The sequence below is a fragment of the Acipenser ruthenus genome, unplaced genomic scaffold (assembly GCF_902713425.1).
Source record: "Acipenser ruthenus unplaced genomic scaffold, fAciRut3.2 maternal haplotype, whole genome shotgun sequence".
NCBI classification, from domain to species: Eukaryota; Metazoa; Chordata; class Actinopteri; order Acipenseriformes; family Acipenseridae; genus Acipenser; species Acipenser ruthenus.
This window is the reverse complement of record NW_026708715.1, coordinates 8,114-25,007: the sequence shown is the minus strand read 5'-3', so window position 1 is coordinate 25,007 and position 16,894 is coordinate 8,114. Positions and strand designations below refer to the sequence as shown.

General features: G+C 44.4%; 1 protein-coding gene across 1 annotated transcript; it reads left to right on the top strand.

Annotated features, from left to right (window-relative positions):
- Positions 1-2,348: 2,348 nt before the first annotated feature.
- Positions 2,349-5,247, top strand: LOC131735449 (resistin-like beta). The gene is made up of 4 exons (XM_059021583.1): positions 2,349-2,398; positions 3,717-3,844; positions 4,037-4,114; positions 4,808-5,247. Exons 2-4 carry the CDS (start codon positions 3,742-3,744, stop codon positions 4,948-4,950), a joined length of 324 nt encoding a protein of 107 aa, XP_058877566.1. The 5' UTR covers positions 2,349-2,398; positions 3,717-3,741; the 3' UTR covers positions 4,951-5,247.
- Positions 5,248-16,894: the final 11,647 nt, after the last annotated feature.

Here is a 16,894-nt window from a genome sequence, read left to right as displayed (position 1 = left end):
CTGACACTCTGCACACACAGTCCTGGAGCTGTGCTCACCTTGCGCACTGACTCTCTGCACACACAGTCCTGGAGCTGTGCTCACCTTGCGCACTGACACTCTGCACACACAGTCCTGGAGCTGTGCTCACCTTGCGCACTGACACTCTGCACACACAGTCCTGGAGCTGTGCTCACCTTGCACACTGACACTCTGCACACACAGTCCTGGAGCTGTGCTCACCTTGCGCACTGAAACTCTGCACACACAGTCCTGGAGCTGTGCTCACCTTGCACACTGACACTCTGCACACACAGTCCTGGAGCTGTGCTCACCTTGCGCACTGACACTCTGCACACACAGTCCTGGAGCTGTGCTCACCTTGCACACTGACACTCTGCACACACAGTCCTGGAGCTGTGCTCACCTTGCGCACTGACACTCTGCACACACAGTCCTGGAGCGTTCCTGTCCAAGGGTTTCTACAAATCCTGCACTCAAAATCCAACGTCTTGTTCCACCGAACTGAATTGAGGTGAACCTCCTTCCTACAGGCAATTGAAAAAGCAGCAGCAAAATAATTAAATCATTTAAAAAGCATAAAGTAAAAGATCTGGAAAGACTGAAATACACAAGCTGCAGGCGAGAACACACTCAGAATACTGTGTTCAATTGAAGTCACTTCATTACCAAGGACATGCTGACCTTGGAGAGAGCCCCAGGGCTTAAGGAATGAGTTACAAAGACAATGTTGAAGGAATTGAACAAAGAAGAATTAGGGGGGGGGGGAGGCTGAATGAAGTCTTTAAAAATCTTCAAAGGACAAAGTTAACCTGAACCAATACTTTAAGAGCAGCACAGACACCAGGACCTGGGACAGTTGAAAGTGGAGGCAGACTTTGAACAGAGGGTAGGAGACACTTCTTTACACAGGGGGCGGTGAGGATATGGAATGGGTTATCAAGGGTTATTAAAGGCTACCAAGGGTTACCAAGCTATGATGGTGATGCTGAATCATTAGGATCCTTTAACTTTGAGGTTCTGAATCTGATCAGCTGCTATGAAGCGGACGAGCTGCAGAGTGGGCTCTTTCCTCATGTTAATGTACCTCATAGACTCGTGCTTGTAGCTCCCATCCAGAAGCCTGACCTTGCAGAAGAGCACTCCGTTCACCAGGGGAACATGGGCCAGCTCATCCAGCAGCAGAGACACCTGGAACCTGTAGCTCCTCCTCCTCAAGACTGCGCTGACAGAGCCAAGGCTGGGCACTGGATACAAACCACGCAGCAAGTTAGCCTTTTCCATTCATCGTCACTGTCCTGATGTGCTTTTTAATGGTACAGGTGCACGCAACTCAACACACTCCAAGCTTTACAGTGTGGAGCTGGAACTGTGGCTGCTGTTGATGATTTCATAAAAAACAAAAATACAAAAATAGTGGTGTGTGACATCACAATTCATCTAGTGACATCACAGTGGACCACGGCAAGGGGTTATGACATCGCCAAGTAGTATAACCCTAGAGGAGGAAGGTAAACTTTTATAAGGGTCTGTCTGGAGAACCATAGAAATGAGATACTGAAATCAGAGACTGCACAAAACAATAAAATAGACATGTATCTAAACTTTAAACAGCAACGATGTAATCTAAACCAGGGTTTCCCAATCTGGGTCCTGGGGACCCCCTGTGTCTGCTGGCTTTCATTCCAACTGAGCTCTCAATTACTTAACTAGACCCTTCATTGAACTGATAATTTGCTTAATTAGACTTTTTTAATTGTGTTCAGGTCTTAAACGGTTGCAGAGTTCAAGTTACTTATAAAATGTTATAGCTAACTTGAAATATGCAACTGTTTAACAGCTGAAAACAAGTAAAAAGGTGTAATTAAGCAAATTATCAGTTCAATTCATGGTTTTATTAAGTAATTGGGAGCTCAGTTGGAATGAAAACCAGCAGCCACAGGGCTCCCCCAGGACCTGGATTGGGAACCCCTGCTCTAAACTAAACTACAGGCTTCATCTACACATACACACATACATGTACATTCAGTTGCAGTACAGAGGCTTTAGCTTGCTATGCGGTCTGCATCTTTTCAGTTACTGTATCAGCGCTTGTGCCATATTAAAGGACAGAAAATGGCACACAGGTTGCATAGTGATAAAAGGTGTGCTGTGACATGCAAACAAGTACAACATTGTTTTTCTGTATTGCCTGATCACATCATTGCAAAATTATGCAACTAGGAAATACTGTATTAGTAATTGTATTTACTGAATATGACTTGCAGTGATCAGGTATTAGGCAATAAAAATGCACTGGGAACGCCCTGGTGTAGGAGCAGTCAATAGGACTGTCAACACTATATAAGCTGACATTTACCACTGTGCACAAAGAAGAAAGCCACCCGCCCCTGCATCGGTAAGTGTGATCTGTTCAGCTATACTAGAGAGTGTAGAACAGTGCGACAGTTTTAGGACTCTACTGCAAAGTGCAATTTGATATTTTTTGTTGTTGCTGTTCATGTTCAAAACTGTGATTATTATTATTATTATTATTATTATTATTATTATTATTATTATTATTATTATTATTATTATTATTAATAAAAAGAAAACATATTATACTTTTGTATAGATACAGTGCACTCCACTTAATTGCATATCGGATAACTGCATACTCAATTTAAATACATAGCAATTTCTGGGTACCACAAATTTGCTATGTGTTTACATGGTATTGCACTCCACTCAAATGCATAATTTGCTTAATTGCATGAAAGATTGATTTTGTACACGTCTGTATAATTAGTTCTGATAATTGCATTGGTTGAGGAGTTGACCACGTCACCAGAAACAACTTGACTTGCAGTTATGGTGACTTCTAAGAGGAGGTAAACCACACTTACTTTAGCTCAATGAGTTTGAAAGATAAAAAGTTAGTAAAAAAGTTAGAAAATAAACAAAGTCAGAAGTCAATTGCAGCCAAGTTTGTTAAAAATGCAATTTCCCAAATTCAGAAGAACAGGGAGAGAATTCTTGACAAATGGCAGAACAGCAGCAATCCAGGCAGAAAAGGACACAGATTTGGGACAGCAGAAGTGGAGGCATGCTATTGATACCATTAGTTATGCTTCATGCAGTCCTGAAGTAATGAATATATAACTTTGGGTAATTGCATCCTCGGTACGCTTAAAGATTTGGAAAGACTGAGAGGCACAAGCTAGAGGTGAGAACATGAGAATTCTAATCATCTCATTACCAAGAGGAGCAAACAGACTAATCCCAGGGCTTAAAGCATGAGCTGTGAGGACATCTTGAGGGATATGAATTCATTTAGAATAAAGGGGACTCGATTGCAGACTTTAAAATTTTAAAAGGAGTTGACAAAGTATAGCCAGTACCTTGAGGGCAGCACTGAAACCAGGACCAGAGGACACAGGTGGGAGTGGAGACAGACTTAAGATAGGCTAGGAGAGGTATGGGGAGGGTATGGGATGGGCTATCTAGGGTTAGCAAGGGTTACCAAGCCATGTTGTTGATGCTGAATCATTGGGATCTGTTAAGACCCGACTTGAAAAAGTTTTCAACTAGCTACTAAGAACCGGACGAGCGCTGATGGGCTGAATCATGGCCTCCTCTCATTTGTTCATTTTCTCATATGGTGTAAGGCCTTGATAAGCTGGGTCCACTGTGTAACAACGTGGTAAAGAGTGACATTGCTGTGCTTGTTTCTCCAGAGAGTGAAGTCCTGAGACCATAAAGATGAGAGTTGCTGTGTTGCTGGCTGTGATTGTTATGTTCTGTGCTGCCGACGCTCAGAAATGCGCTCTGGATGGTCTGATGAGCAGCCTGACAGAATCTGTGGGTAAGAAACCAGCTTCCATCCGCACCTATCCAAACACTCAAGTGAGAACTGGATAAAGTTAACCCAAGACACTACTTTAAATTGAGCACAGAGAGCAGAACAAGAGGGCATGAATGGAAGCTGGTAAAAAGAAGTTTAGAAGGGAAGGTAGGAAGCCTCTTCCTAAACTCTTGTGCTTTGTTTTGTTTTCAGCCTCTGCAGTCCTGGGGAAAGTGACTCTGTCCTGCATTGATGTCCCAGGTAGTGGGTTCGAGGTGGAATGTCCTAAAGGTCAGTCTGCCATCTTCAGTTCTTCAACTCCTTTAGTTAGTTTATTTATTTATTTGTCAGGGTGTGATGGGGGGTGGGGAATTCAATTGTGTGCTTCCCTCACAGCTCTGCAAGAGAGGGGTGAGAGAGAGAGAGAGAGAGAGAGAGAGAGAGAGAGAGAGCAATGTGTGTCTTTAACATAGGTAAATCACCCTTCCGCAGAGATATAAAATGTTTTGAATAAAACAGAATTTTTACATAACTTGTTTCTACGAGACTGGCGCATCAGCACAGCAGGTGTTCTAAACCATTTCCCAATGGAAATATTGCCGACCCTGTTACCAGTATCTTGTCCTTTGAAGCAGATCAACCAGGAATGGTTTGGGAGGGAAGGTTGGATTGAGGAAAAGACAAATTTGATTGACATCACAGCATCTCAATTCTCATAGATTTAAGAATGGAAATGTCATTTTACCAGTACATTCAATATTAATTATGAATTTTCCCCACAGCCATGTAGTATCTTACATCTCAGCCCATTGAATTGAATCAAAGACGAGTGAGTCAGTGTTCAACTAAAGAGCGAGCTCTGCACTGGAGAGGCGCGTGCCTGATGCTGATAACGGTATTATTACCTCATCACTCGCTCGGAGGGCATCGTTACAATCTGAGGGGGCAGAATTGTAAATGGTTCTTGCTCTCTTTCCTTTGCAGGTTACAAGCCGACGGGCTGCTCCTGCACTAATGCCGGCTGCTACTGGGATATCAGCAATGACAAGACCTGCATCTGCCAGTGTTCTTCAGTCACTATGAACCGGATCGGGGTCATTGCACACTGCTGCAAGATTGCCATGTAGAAACCAGAAAATGATGGAATCAACATCTGGGTCTTGAGCATTAGTTTTAAAGATCCTTCTCTTTTCGGGAATTCACTTCCAACTTTTATCCAGAATGCTGAGTATTTTTTAAATCGAAGCTCATAACATATGTCATTGATTTGGCCTTTCCCTATTGAATAGTCTGGAGCTCTTTTGGCATGCTGTGTATTTGTGTAACACGCCCTGGGATGCTTGCACAGGAAGGACGCGGTATAAATGATACTGGTATGGTTATTGTTATGGTATTGAATAAAAAGGGTCTAAAAAATAAATCATTTTCTTACTCATTTATCTCTCATGTTATTTGGTTTCCAATTCTCATATTGCTTCTGAAACTTGTTTTTAATTATTTTCACTTCAAACAATAACGTACCTTTATGTAAGCTTTTACACCTGAGCAAGGTTCACAGCAATGTATTCTCTATGCATTAGAGTTAGGGTTAGGGTTCGGGGTTAGAGTTAAGCCCCTTTCACACCGACATGCTCTACCCGGGTCAGAACCTACCCGGGCAGGACTCGGTGTCATGTGGGTCGGGTACGCGATTTCACACTGCTTTTGATACAGCAGGGTTGACCTGGATGACAGACACAAGTAAACAATGCAGCTTTTTACAGACGCTTCCATCCAAGCTTCTCTGGATTGAACTGTCGGCCCAAATGTTGATTACAGCAAATGTTTCTTCATCCCTGCTGCGATCTGGCTCCTGGTGTGTCTCAAACAACAGAAATATGGCTAAACAGAATAAACAGAAAAATTCCTGGCAGAAGTGAAAACTTCACTGCAGGTTGTGGCTGTTTGTTATTGCGTCGGCTCACGAACGGCAGTCAAGCATTTTACCCGGGTCTGACACAGGTACGCGGTTGCACATGACGCGACATTGTGACCCGGGTAGCCAGGACCCGGGTCAGGACCCGGGTAGGAGTGCCAGTGTGAAAGGGGCTTTAGAGTTAGGGTTAGGGTCATGGTTAGGGTTAGGGTTTAGAGTTGGGGGGGGGGGGGTTAGGGGGCTTAAGCCACCCCACTTTTTCTTAAGACCATTGCGCGGATTGTGTAGGTAGCTGACAAAATCCAGGTGACAATCATATAATCAACTTGCTTTTGCTTAATCTGCACTGTCATTGCACTTCTCTAATTGCATAGCTAGATCCAAGAACCAAGCCTTGTGTGCAGAGTGTCAGTGTGCAAGGTGTTCACAGCTGTCTGTTAACTTCTAGAAAAGTACTATATATGTTAATGTCAACAAAAACTTCAATCCACATGTGGGCCAGTCCTTTTGAAGAACCATCCAGAATAATTGTCTTAAGCAGACCATTTTCGTTTATTCTGAATAATAAAACTAGCTTACTCACACTGTGGAAGGGTGGTGGACAATTCACAGACACACATGGGAGACAGAAGGTTTTGTTTGAAACACCACACTGGTGCTCAGTTTTGTTTTGGAATTTTTTTTATTATTATTTGTCGCCAGATGGCGCTAGTGCTGCAACTCCCCTTATACCAACGATGATAAGCAGCGGTTGCACTTGTATCTGTCAGCACACAGGTGCTCTAAAATAATAATGAAAACCAAAGGCGAAATAAAAAGAGAAAATAAAACACAGTAATAAAACTACAAAATAAAGGTGTTGCTTACGCAGTGCCCCCACTGCCGCTAAGCCGGTCAGTTCGGGTGTCCGACCTACACTCAGCTATTCCCTATACACTGGGGTGGCCAGAGTTCCCCGTATAACTACACACATCCCCTCGGGGACGTAATTATTTATTTTTATTATTAGATAATTTGTTTACACTGGCGTCTTCCTCCAGTGTCACAGGGTATCATATCTCTGGCCACCCAAATGCATAACCAAGCACAGTACTTATGGACCAAGCAATCCCCCAAGGCTTGCCTCTCAGCCACTCAGAGAGAGAGGGAAAGCCCACACACCCTCTTCCCCACCTCTCCGTGTCATCGCCATGACTGGCAGGAGGATCTTATGAGACTGCCGCCCTCTTCCTGCAGAACCACGCATGCGCCAGACAGTCAGCACAGACCTCCCTCGTTACACACACCTTGAAGTCTTTAAAACTAAGACCACTGTGGGGGTCTTTTGGTTTAGGAGGAGACGACAGTGAGAACAGGCAGAATTCTCCAGTACAATGGTTACGTTTAGATTTGGTAAAATCCTTACAACCTATATAATACATTTAAACCTTAATGAATTATATAATTCATCCATCACAATTAAAAATTGTATTTAATGAAAATGACTAAAAACACCTTCTATTCTTTTGAGATACAGTATTTTCAAATGATTAATTGAGATTGCTTTTCAGAGCCAGACTGGTTCTCATAGCGCAGGGCAGTCATTAAGTGTTTGCTTGATTATGTTGTGATTTGTGTAAATTGTGTAAACCAGTGCTGCTTGGTGAGTTGTCATCATGGTTTTTACAAAGGAGGATACGGACAACATGCCCCACATGTCGACCTGTTCCTATCCAATTTTAAATAACTTTAGCATAACAGAGGCAGAAGTGTTAAAGGGACTAGGAGCTCTTAAAATAAACAAATCCCCTGGGCCGGATGAGATCCTCCCAATAGTACTCAAAGAAATGAAAGAAGTTGTTTACAAACCGCTAACCAAGATCATGCAACAGTCTCTTGACACAGGGGTTGTACCGACAGACTGGAAAATAGCAAACGTAATACCAATCCACAAAAAGGGAGACAAAACCGAATCAGGTAAGTACAGACCAATAAGCCTGACTTCTATTTTATGTAAACTTATGGAAACTATAATAAGATCCAAAATGGAAAATGACCTATATGGTAACAGTATTGTGGGAGACAGTCAGCATGGTTTTAGGAAAGGGAGATCGTGTCTAACTAACCTACTTGATTTTTTTGAGGATGCAACATCGACAATGGATAATTGCAAAGCATATGACATAGTTTATTTAGATTTCCAGAAAGCTTTTGACAAAATACTGCAAAAAAAATTTATACTCAAACTGAACGCAGTAGGGATTCAAGGAAATGCATGCACATGGATTAGGGAGAGGTTAACATGTAGAAAGCAGAAAGTACTGATTAGAGGAGATACCTCAAAATGGAGTGAGGTAACCAGTGGTGTACCACAGGGTGGGCTTTGTGGAATTTAGGCATAGCTCCTTCTGTAATAACAATTTTTCCTTTAATCTGTTTGAGGGTGCCGATTCCATCTTGAAACACTGGAGCTGCTTGTTCCAGGATCTTACTTAATTTGGCTTCAGTTGACTGTGAGGTGGACTGAGAGAGACGTAGGCTATGTATAGATTTCCAATCCACTTTCAGCTTTAGTAGCCAATCACGTCCCCAGAGGGCAGGTCCCCCTTTTTGAACAACATACACACTCTTGGTTGTTGTATGAGACTGTCACCGGTGTCACTCCTAAACGATTTATTCTTTTGCCGGTGTATGTTTTCAGTGACAGTGTGGTTTTCTGCAACTTTATGTCCTTAAAGTGCTTTTTCCACTCGAGCTGAGACATGACTGACACTGCAGAGCCTGTATCCAGCTCCATCTTCACAGGCTTCACATTTATTTCTGGTGTGAGCCAAATCGCGTTTTTATCACCACAATTTATATTGCAGATTTCTTGGCTAGCCAATCCACTTTCGCTTTCAGAACCTTTCAGGTGTCTTCAACTGCGTGTACACTTCTGTTTTTCTAAAGGTAAGTAACACGCTGGCATGCTTCCACATTATCTTTGTTTTTCCATGCATGGCAAACTCTTTGAATGTGCCCTCGCTTGATACATTTTCTGCAGGTTTCGTTCTTAAATATGTGAACCTCTACCACAGTGATAGCATGTATCTGCTTGTGATATAGTCTCTTTTATTTGGCCTTTTTTTACAGCTCTGCTCATTTTGTGTACATTAGCAGCAGCTTTAACTCCTGTCTGTAATTGAGTTGCGTCTCTAGCAGCCGTTTCCATTGAAACTGCAAGTTGTATTGCGCGTTTGAAAGTAAGGTTTGCTTCCGTTAGCAACCTCTTCTGTGTGCTCTCTTGCAAAATGCCGCAGACCAGTCTATCGCGTAACGCATCGTTTAGACCTTCTCCAAACTGACAATATTCAGAAAGCTTCTTAAGCTCTGCTACATAAACAGCGATGGTTTCACCTTCGAGCTGGTTTCGCTTGTGAAACCTAAACCGTTCAGCTATTAGCAGTGGCTTCGGCGAAAATGGTCCTGCATTATTTTTACTATTTCGGCGAATGTTTTATTTGCCGGTTTCTCAGGCGCAGTCAAACTCCTTAATAAACTATAAGCTTTTCCCCCCATAGCTCTTAACAAGGCTGGGACGCGCTTCTCATCTGCAAAATCATTTACAGCAAAATATTGCTCAAGCCGCTCAGTATACATCATCCATTCTTCTGTATTACTGTCGAAAACATCAATTTTTCCGATACAGCCTGCCATTTGTTTTGCAAGTCTGTCGTCCACTTGTTTTCAAGGCCCTGCGTCCTCCCAAACCACTGAAAAAAAACTCTGAGAGGACAAGGGGTAAAACGTAAACAAGATGCAACCGCCAGGGTCAGAAAAACACATATGTCCTCGTCGGCAATTGTTGTGTTTTGTACTTCAACTAAGATGTGTTATTAATGAAACACACAGGGGCAGGAGTTCAGTTAACCTTCAGATATATTTTATCTATACGTCCTTGTTAAGTACAAATACACTTGCATTCACTTGTGTAGATTCAAAAACCAACCACTAGGAGGTGTACATAGAATTAGCATTAATTTGCATCAGCAGATTTGCCATAACAAATATTATTATTATTATTTATTTCTCAGCAGACGCCCTTATCCAGGGTGACTTACAGTCATAAACAAAAATACATATATAACAACAGGGATCAGTATTAGGTCCTCTGCTAAATCTACATTCATAATTTAGATTCTGGTATTGTAAGCAAACTTGTTAAATTTGCAGACGACACAGAAATAGAAGGAGTGGCAAACACTGTTGCAGCAGCAAAGGTCACTCAAAATGATCTAGACAGCATTCAGAACTGGGCAGACACATCACAAATGACATTTAATAGAGAAAAGTGTAAGGTACTGCATGCAGGCAATACAAATGTGCATTATAAATATCATATGTGAGATACTGAAATTGAAGAAGGAATCTATGAAAAAGACCTAGGAGTTTATGTTGACTCAGAAATGTCTTCATCTAGACAATGTTGGGAAGCTATAAAAAAGGACAACAAGATTGTCGGATATATTGTGAAAAGTGTTTAACTTAAATCAAGGGAAGTAATGTTAAAACTTTACAATGCATTACTAAGACCTCATCTAGAATATTGTGTTCAGTTCTGGTCACCTCATTACAAAAGGGATATTGCCGCTCTAGAAAGAGTGCAAAGAAAAGCGACCAGAATTATCCCAGGTTTAAAAGGCATGTCGTATGCAGACAGGCTAAAATAATTGAATCTATTCAGTCTTGAACAAAGAAGACTACGCGGTGATCTGATTCAAGCATTCAGAATTCTAAAAAATATTGACAATCTCGACCCAGTGGACTTTTTTGACCTGAAAAAAGAAACAAGGACCAGGGGTGACAAATGGAGATTTTATAAAGGGGCATTCAGAACAGAAAATAGGAAGCACTTTTCTACACAGAGAACTGTGAGGGTCTGGAACCAACTCCCCAGTGACACCCTGGGATCCTTCAAGAAGCTGAGCAAGATGGGCCGAATGGCCTCCTCTTGTTTGTAAACTTTCTTATGTTATTATGGCTGTTGAGTTTTAATTGCTTGGGCTGCTGCTAAACCCAAAACAGAACTGTCATGGCTCATGACTCCAATTAGAAATAACAATGATTATAAATGTTTCTTATGAAAATGTGGCAATTATCTTCCCATTATAAATGACACAACTCGTTCAACAGGTGTGGCCACAGAGTAAGTATTAGGTTTGGTGTTCTATGCACGTGATGACATCTCCACCCAGGATAAGATGTACTGAAATTCTGGCAAACACATCACTGTTACTGTTTGATTCCTGATATGTGAGGGGGTTTCTAAAAGGCCCCCCTTGAGCTTGCTGTGTGCTGTGTGCTCACCTTGCACACTGACACTCTGCAGACACAGTCCTGGAACTGTGCCCACCTTGCACACTCTGACACTCTGCACACACAGTCCTGGAGCTGTGCTCACCTTGCACACTGACACTCTGCACACACAGTCTTGGAGCTGTGCTCACCTTGCGCACTGACACTCTGCACACACAGTCCTGGAGCTGTGCTCACCTTGCACACTGACACTCTGCACATACAGTCCTGGAGCTGTGCCCACCTTGCACACTCTGATACTCTGCACACACAGTCCTGGAGCTGTGCTCACCTTGCACACTGACACTCTGCACACACAGTCCTGGAGCTTTGCTCACCTTGCAAACTGACACTCTGCACACACAGTCCTGGAGCTGTGCTCACCTTGCACACTGACACTCTGCACACACAGTCCTGGAGCTGTGCTCACCTTGCGCACTGACACTCTGCACACACAGTCCTGGAGCTGTGCTCACCTTGCGCACTGACACTCTGCACACACAGTCCTGGAGCTGTGCTCACCTTGCACACTGACACTCTGCACACACAGTCCTGGAGCTGTGCTCACCTTGCACACTGACACTCTGCACACACAGTCCTGGAGCTGTGCTCACCTTGCGCACTGACACTCTGCACACACAGTCCTGGAGCTGTGCTCACCTTGTGCACTGACACTCTGCACACACAATCCTGGAGCTGTGCCCACCTTGCACACTCTGACTCTCTGCACACACAGTCCTGGAGCTGTGCTCACCTTGCACACTGACACTCTGCACACACAGTCCTGGAGCTGTGCTCACCTTGCACACTGACACTCTGCACATACAGTCCGGGAGCTGTGCCCACCTTGCACACTCTGACACTCTGCACACACAGTCCTGGAGCTGTGCTCACCTTGCACACTGACACTCTGCACACACAGTCCTGGAGCTTTGCTCACCTTGCACACTGACAGTCTGCACACACAGTCCTGGAGCTGTGCTCACCTTGAACACTGACACTCTGCACACACAGTCCTGGAGCTGTGCTCACCTTGCACACTGACACTCTGCACACACAGTCTTGGAGCTGTGCTCACCTTGCGCACTGACACTCTGCACACACAGTCTTGGAGCTGTGCTCACCTTGCACACTGACACTCTGCACACACAGTCCTGGAGCTGTGCTCACCTTGCACACTGACACTCTGCACACACAGTCCTGGAGCTGTGCTCACCTTGCACACTGACACTCTGCACACACAGTCCTGGAGCTGTGCTCACCTTGCACACTGACACTCTGCACACACAGTCCTGGAGCTTTGCTCACCTTGCACACTGACACTCTGCACACACAGTCCTGGAGCTGTGCTCACCTTGCACACTGACACTCTGCACACACAGTCCTGGAGCTGTGCCCACCTTGCACACTCTGACACTCTGCACACACAGTCCTGGAGCTGTGCTCACCTTGCACACTGACACTCTGCACACACAGTCCTGGAGCTGTGCTCACCTTGCACACTGACACTCTGCACACACAGTCCTGGGGCTGTGCCCACCTTGCACACTCTGACACTCTGCACACACAGTCCTGGAGCTGTGCTCACCTTGCACACTGACACTCTGCACACACAGTCCTGGAGCTGTGCTCACCTTGCACACTGACACTCTGCACACACAGTCCTGGAGCTGTGCTCACCTTGCACACTGACACTCTGCACACACAGTCCTGGAGCTTTGCTCACCTTGCACACTGACACTCTGCACACACAGTCCTGGAGCTGTGCTCACCTTGCACACTGACACTCTGCACACACAGTCCTGGAGCTGTGCCCACCTTGCACACTCTGACACTCTGCACACACAGTCCTGGAGCTGTGCTCACCTTGCACACTGACACTCTGCACACACAGTCCTGGAGCTGTGCTCACCTTGCACACTGACACTCTGCACACACAGTCCTGGAGCTGTGCCCACCTTGCGCACTGACACTCTGCACATACAGTCCTGGAGCTGTGCCCACCTTGCACACTCTGACACTCTGCACACACAGTCCTGGAGCTGTGCTCACCTTGCACACTGACACTCTGCACACACAGTCCTGGAGCTTTGCTCACCTTGCACACTGACACTCTGCACACACAGTCCTGGAGCTGTGCTCACCTTGCACACTGACACTCTGCACACACAGTCCTGGAGCTGTGCTCACCTTGCACACTGACACTCTGCACACACAGTCTTGGAGCTGTGCTCACCTTGCGCACTGACACTCTGCACACACAGTCTTGGAGCTGTGCTCACCTTGCACACTGACACTCTGCACACACAGTCCTGGAGCTGTGCTCACCTTCCACACTGACACTCTGCACACACAGTCCTGGAGCTGTGCTCACCTTGCACACTGACACTCTGCACACACAGTCCTGGAGCTGTGCTCACCTTGCACACTGACACTCTGCACACACAGTCCTGGAGCTTTGCTCACCTTGCACACTGACACTCTGCACACACAGTCCTGGAGCTGTGCTCACCTTGCACACTGACACTCTGCACACACAGTCCTGGAGCTGTGCCCACCTTGCACACTCTGACACTCTGCACACACAGTCCTGGAGCTGTGCTCACCTTGCACACTGACACTCTGCACACACAGTCCTGGAGCTGTGCCCACCTTGCACACTCTGACACTCTGCACACACAGTCCTGGAGCTATGCTCACCTTGCACACTGACACTCTGCACACACAGTCCTGGAGCTGTGCCCACCTTGCACACTCTGACACTCTGCACACACAGTCCTGGAGCTGTGCTCACCTTGCACACTGACACTCTGCACACACAGTCCTGGAGCTGTGCTCACCTTGCACACTGACACTCTGCACACACAGTCCTGGAGCTGTGCCCACCTTGCGCACTGACACTCTGCACATACAGTCCTGGAGCTGTGCCCACCTTGCACACTCTGACACTCTGCACACACAGTCCTGGAGCTGTGCTCACCTTGCACACTGACACTTTGTACTCACAGTCCTGGAGCTGTGCTCACCTTGCACACTGACACTCTGCACACACAGTCCTGGAGCGTTCCTGTCCAAGGGTTTCTACAAATCTTGCACTCAAAATCCAATGTCTTGTTCCACCGAACTGAATTGAGGTGAACCTCCTTCCTACAGGCAATTGAAAAAGCAGCAGCAAAATAAATAAATCATTTAAAAAGCATAAAGTAAAAGATCTGGAAAGACTGAAATACACAAGCTGCAGACGAGAACACACTCAGAATACTGTGTTCAATTGAAGTCACTTCATTACCAAGGACATGCTGGCCTTGGAGAGAGCCCCAGGGCTTAAGGAATGAGCTACAAAGACAATGTTGAAGGAATTGAACAAAGAAGAATTAGGGGGGGGGGGGGGGGGGGCCTGAATGAAGTCTTTAAAAATCTTCAAAGGACAAAGTTAACCTGAACCAATACTTTAAGAGCAGCACAGAAACCAGGACCAGGGACAGTTGGAAGTGGAGACAGACTTTGAACAGAGGGTAGGAGACACTTCTTTACACAGGGGGCGGTGAGGGTATGGAATGGGTTATCAAGGGTTATTAAAGGTTACCAAGGGTTACCAAGCCACAATGGTGATGCTGAATCATTAGGATCCTTTAACTTTGAGGTTATGAATCTGATCAGCTGCTAGGAAGCGGATGAGCTCTGCTGCTGAGTGGGCTCTTTCCTCATGTTAATGTACCTCATAGAGGAGACGACAGTCTGAGAACAGACAAGCAGAATTCTCCAGTACAATTGTTACGTTTAGATTTTGTAAAATCCTTACAACCTATATAATACATTTAAACCTTAATGACTTATATCATTTATCCATCACAAATAAAAATTGTATTTAATGAAAATGACTTGCAGTGATTGGGAAAGAGGTCATCTCGGTTTTCAAACTTTCAAGAAGTAGGAATAAAAACACCTTCTATTCTTTTGAGATACAGTATTTTCAAATGATTAACTGAGATTGCTTTTCAGAGCCAGACTGGTTCTCGTAGTGCAGGGCAGTGATTAAGTGGTTGTGTGATTATGTTGTGATTTGTGTAAATTGTGGAAACCAGTGTTGTTTGGTGAGTTGTCAACCTGTTCCTATCCAGTTTTAAATAACTTTAGCATAACAGAGGCAGACGTGTTAAAGGGACTAGGAGCTCTTAAAATAAACAAATCCCCTGGGCCAGATGAGCTCCTCCCAATAGTACTCAAAGAAATGAAAGAAGTTATTTACAAACCGCTAACCAAGATCATGCAACAGTCTCTTGACACAGGAGTTGTACTGACAGACTGGAGAATTGCAAACGTAATACCAATCCACAAAAAGGGAGACAAAATTGAACCAGGTAACGACAGATCAATAAGCCTGACTTCTATTATATGTAAACTTATGGAAAGTATAATAAGATCCAAAATGAAAAATTACCTATATGGTAACAATATACTGGGAGACAGTCAGCATGGTTTTAGGAAAGGGAGATCGTGTCTAACTAACCTACTTGATTTTTTTGAGGATGCAACATCGACAATGGATAATTGCAAAGCATATGACATAGTTTATTTAGATTTCCAGAAAGCTTTTGACAAAGTACTGCATAAAAGATTAATACTCAAACTGAACGCAGTAGGGATTCAAGGAAATGCACGCACATGGATTAGGGAGTGGTTAACATGTAGAAAGCAGAAAGTACTGATTAGAGGAGATACCTCAAAATGGAGTGAGGTAACCAGTGGTGTACCACAGGGTGGGCTTTGTGGAATTTAGGCATAGCTCCTTCTGTAATAACAATTTTTCCTTTAATCTGTTTGAGGGTGCCGATTCCATCTTGAAACACTGGAGCTGCTTGTTCCAGGATCTTACTTAATTTGGCTTCAGTTGACTGTGGGGTGGACTGAGAGAGACGTAGGCTATGTATAGATTTCCAATCCACTTTCAGCTTTAGTAGCCAATCACGTCCCCAGAGGGCAGGTCCCCCTTTTTGAACAACATACACACTCTTGGTTGTTGTATGAGACTGTCACCGGTGTCACTCCTAAACGATTTATTCTTTTGCCGGTGTATGTTTTCAGTGACAGTGTGGTTTTCTGCAACTTTATGTCCTTAAAGTGCTTTTTCCACTCGAGCTGAGACATGACTGACACTGCAGAGCCTGTATCCAGCTCCATCTTCACAGGCTTCACATTTATTTCTGGTGTGAGCCAAATCGCGTTTTTATCACCACAATTTATATTGCAGATTTCTTGGCTAGCCAATCCACTTTCGCTTTCAGAACCTTTCAGGTGTCTTCAACTGCGTGTACACTTCTGTTTTTCTAAAGGTAAGTAACACGCTGGCATGCTTCCACATTATCTTTGTTTTTCCATGCATGGCAAACTCTTTGAATGTGCCCTCGCTTGATACATTTTCTGCAGGTTTCGTTCTTAAATATGTGAACCTCTACCACAGTGATAGCATGTATCTGCTTGTGATATAGTCTCTTTTATTTGGCCTTTTTTTACAGCTCTGCTCATTTTGTGTACATTAGCAGCAGCTTTAACTCCTGTCTGTAATTGAGTTGCGTCTCTAGCAGCCGTTTCCATTGAAACTGCAAGTTGTATTGCGCGTTTGAAAGTAAGGTTTGCTTCCGTTAGCAACCTCTTCTGTGTGCTCTCTTGCAAAATGCCGCAGACCAGTCTATCGCGTAATGCATCGTTTAGACCTTCTCCAAACTGACAATATTCAGAAAGCTTCTTAAGCTCTGCTACATAAACAGCGATGGTTTCACCTTCGAGCTGGTTTCGCTTGTGAAACCTAAACCGTTCAGCTATTAGCAGTGGCTTCGGCGAAA

Coding starts and splice junctions, on each gene's coding strand:
- LOC131735449 (XM_059021583.1), top strand. CDS start 3,742: ATGAGAGTTGCTGTGTTGCTGGCTGTGATTGTTATGTTCTGTGCTGCC. Junction 3,845..4,036: donor CAGCCTGACAGAATCTGTGG/GTAAGAAACCAG, acceptor TTTTGTTTTCAG/CCTCTGCAGTCCTGGGGAAA. Junction 4,115..4,807: donor CGAGGTGGAATGTCCTAAAG/GTCAGTCTGCCA, acceptor TTTCCTTTGCAG/GTTACAAGCCGACGGGCTGC.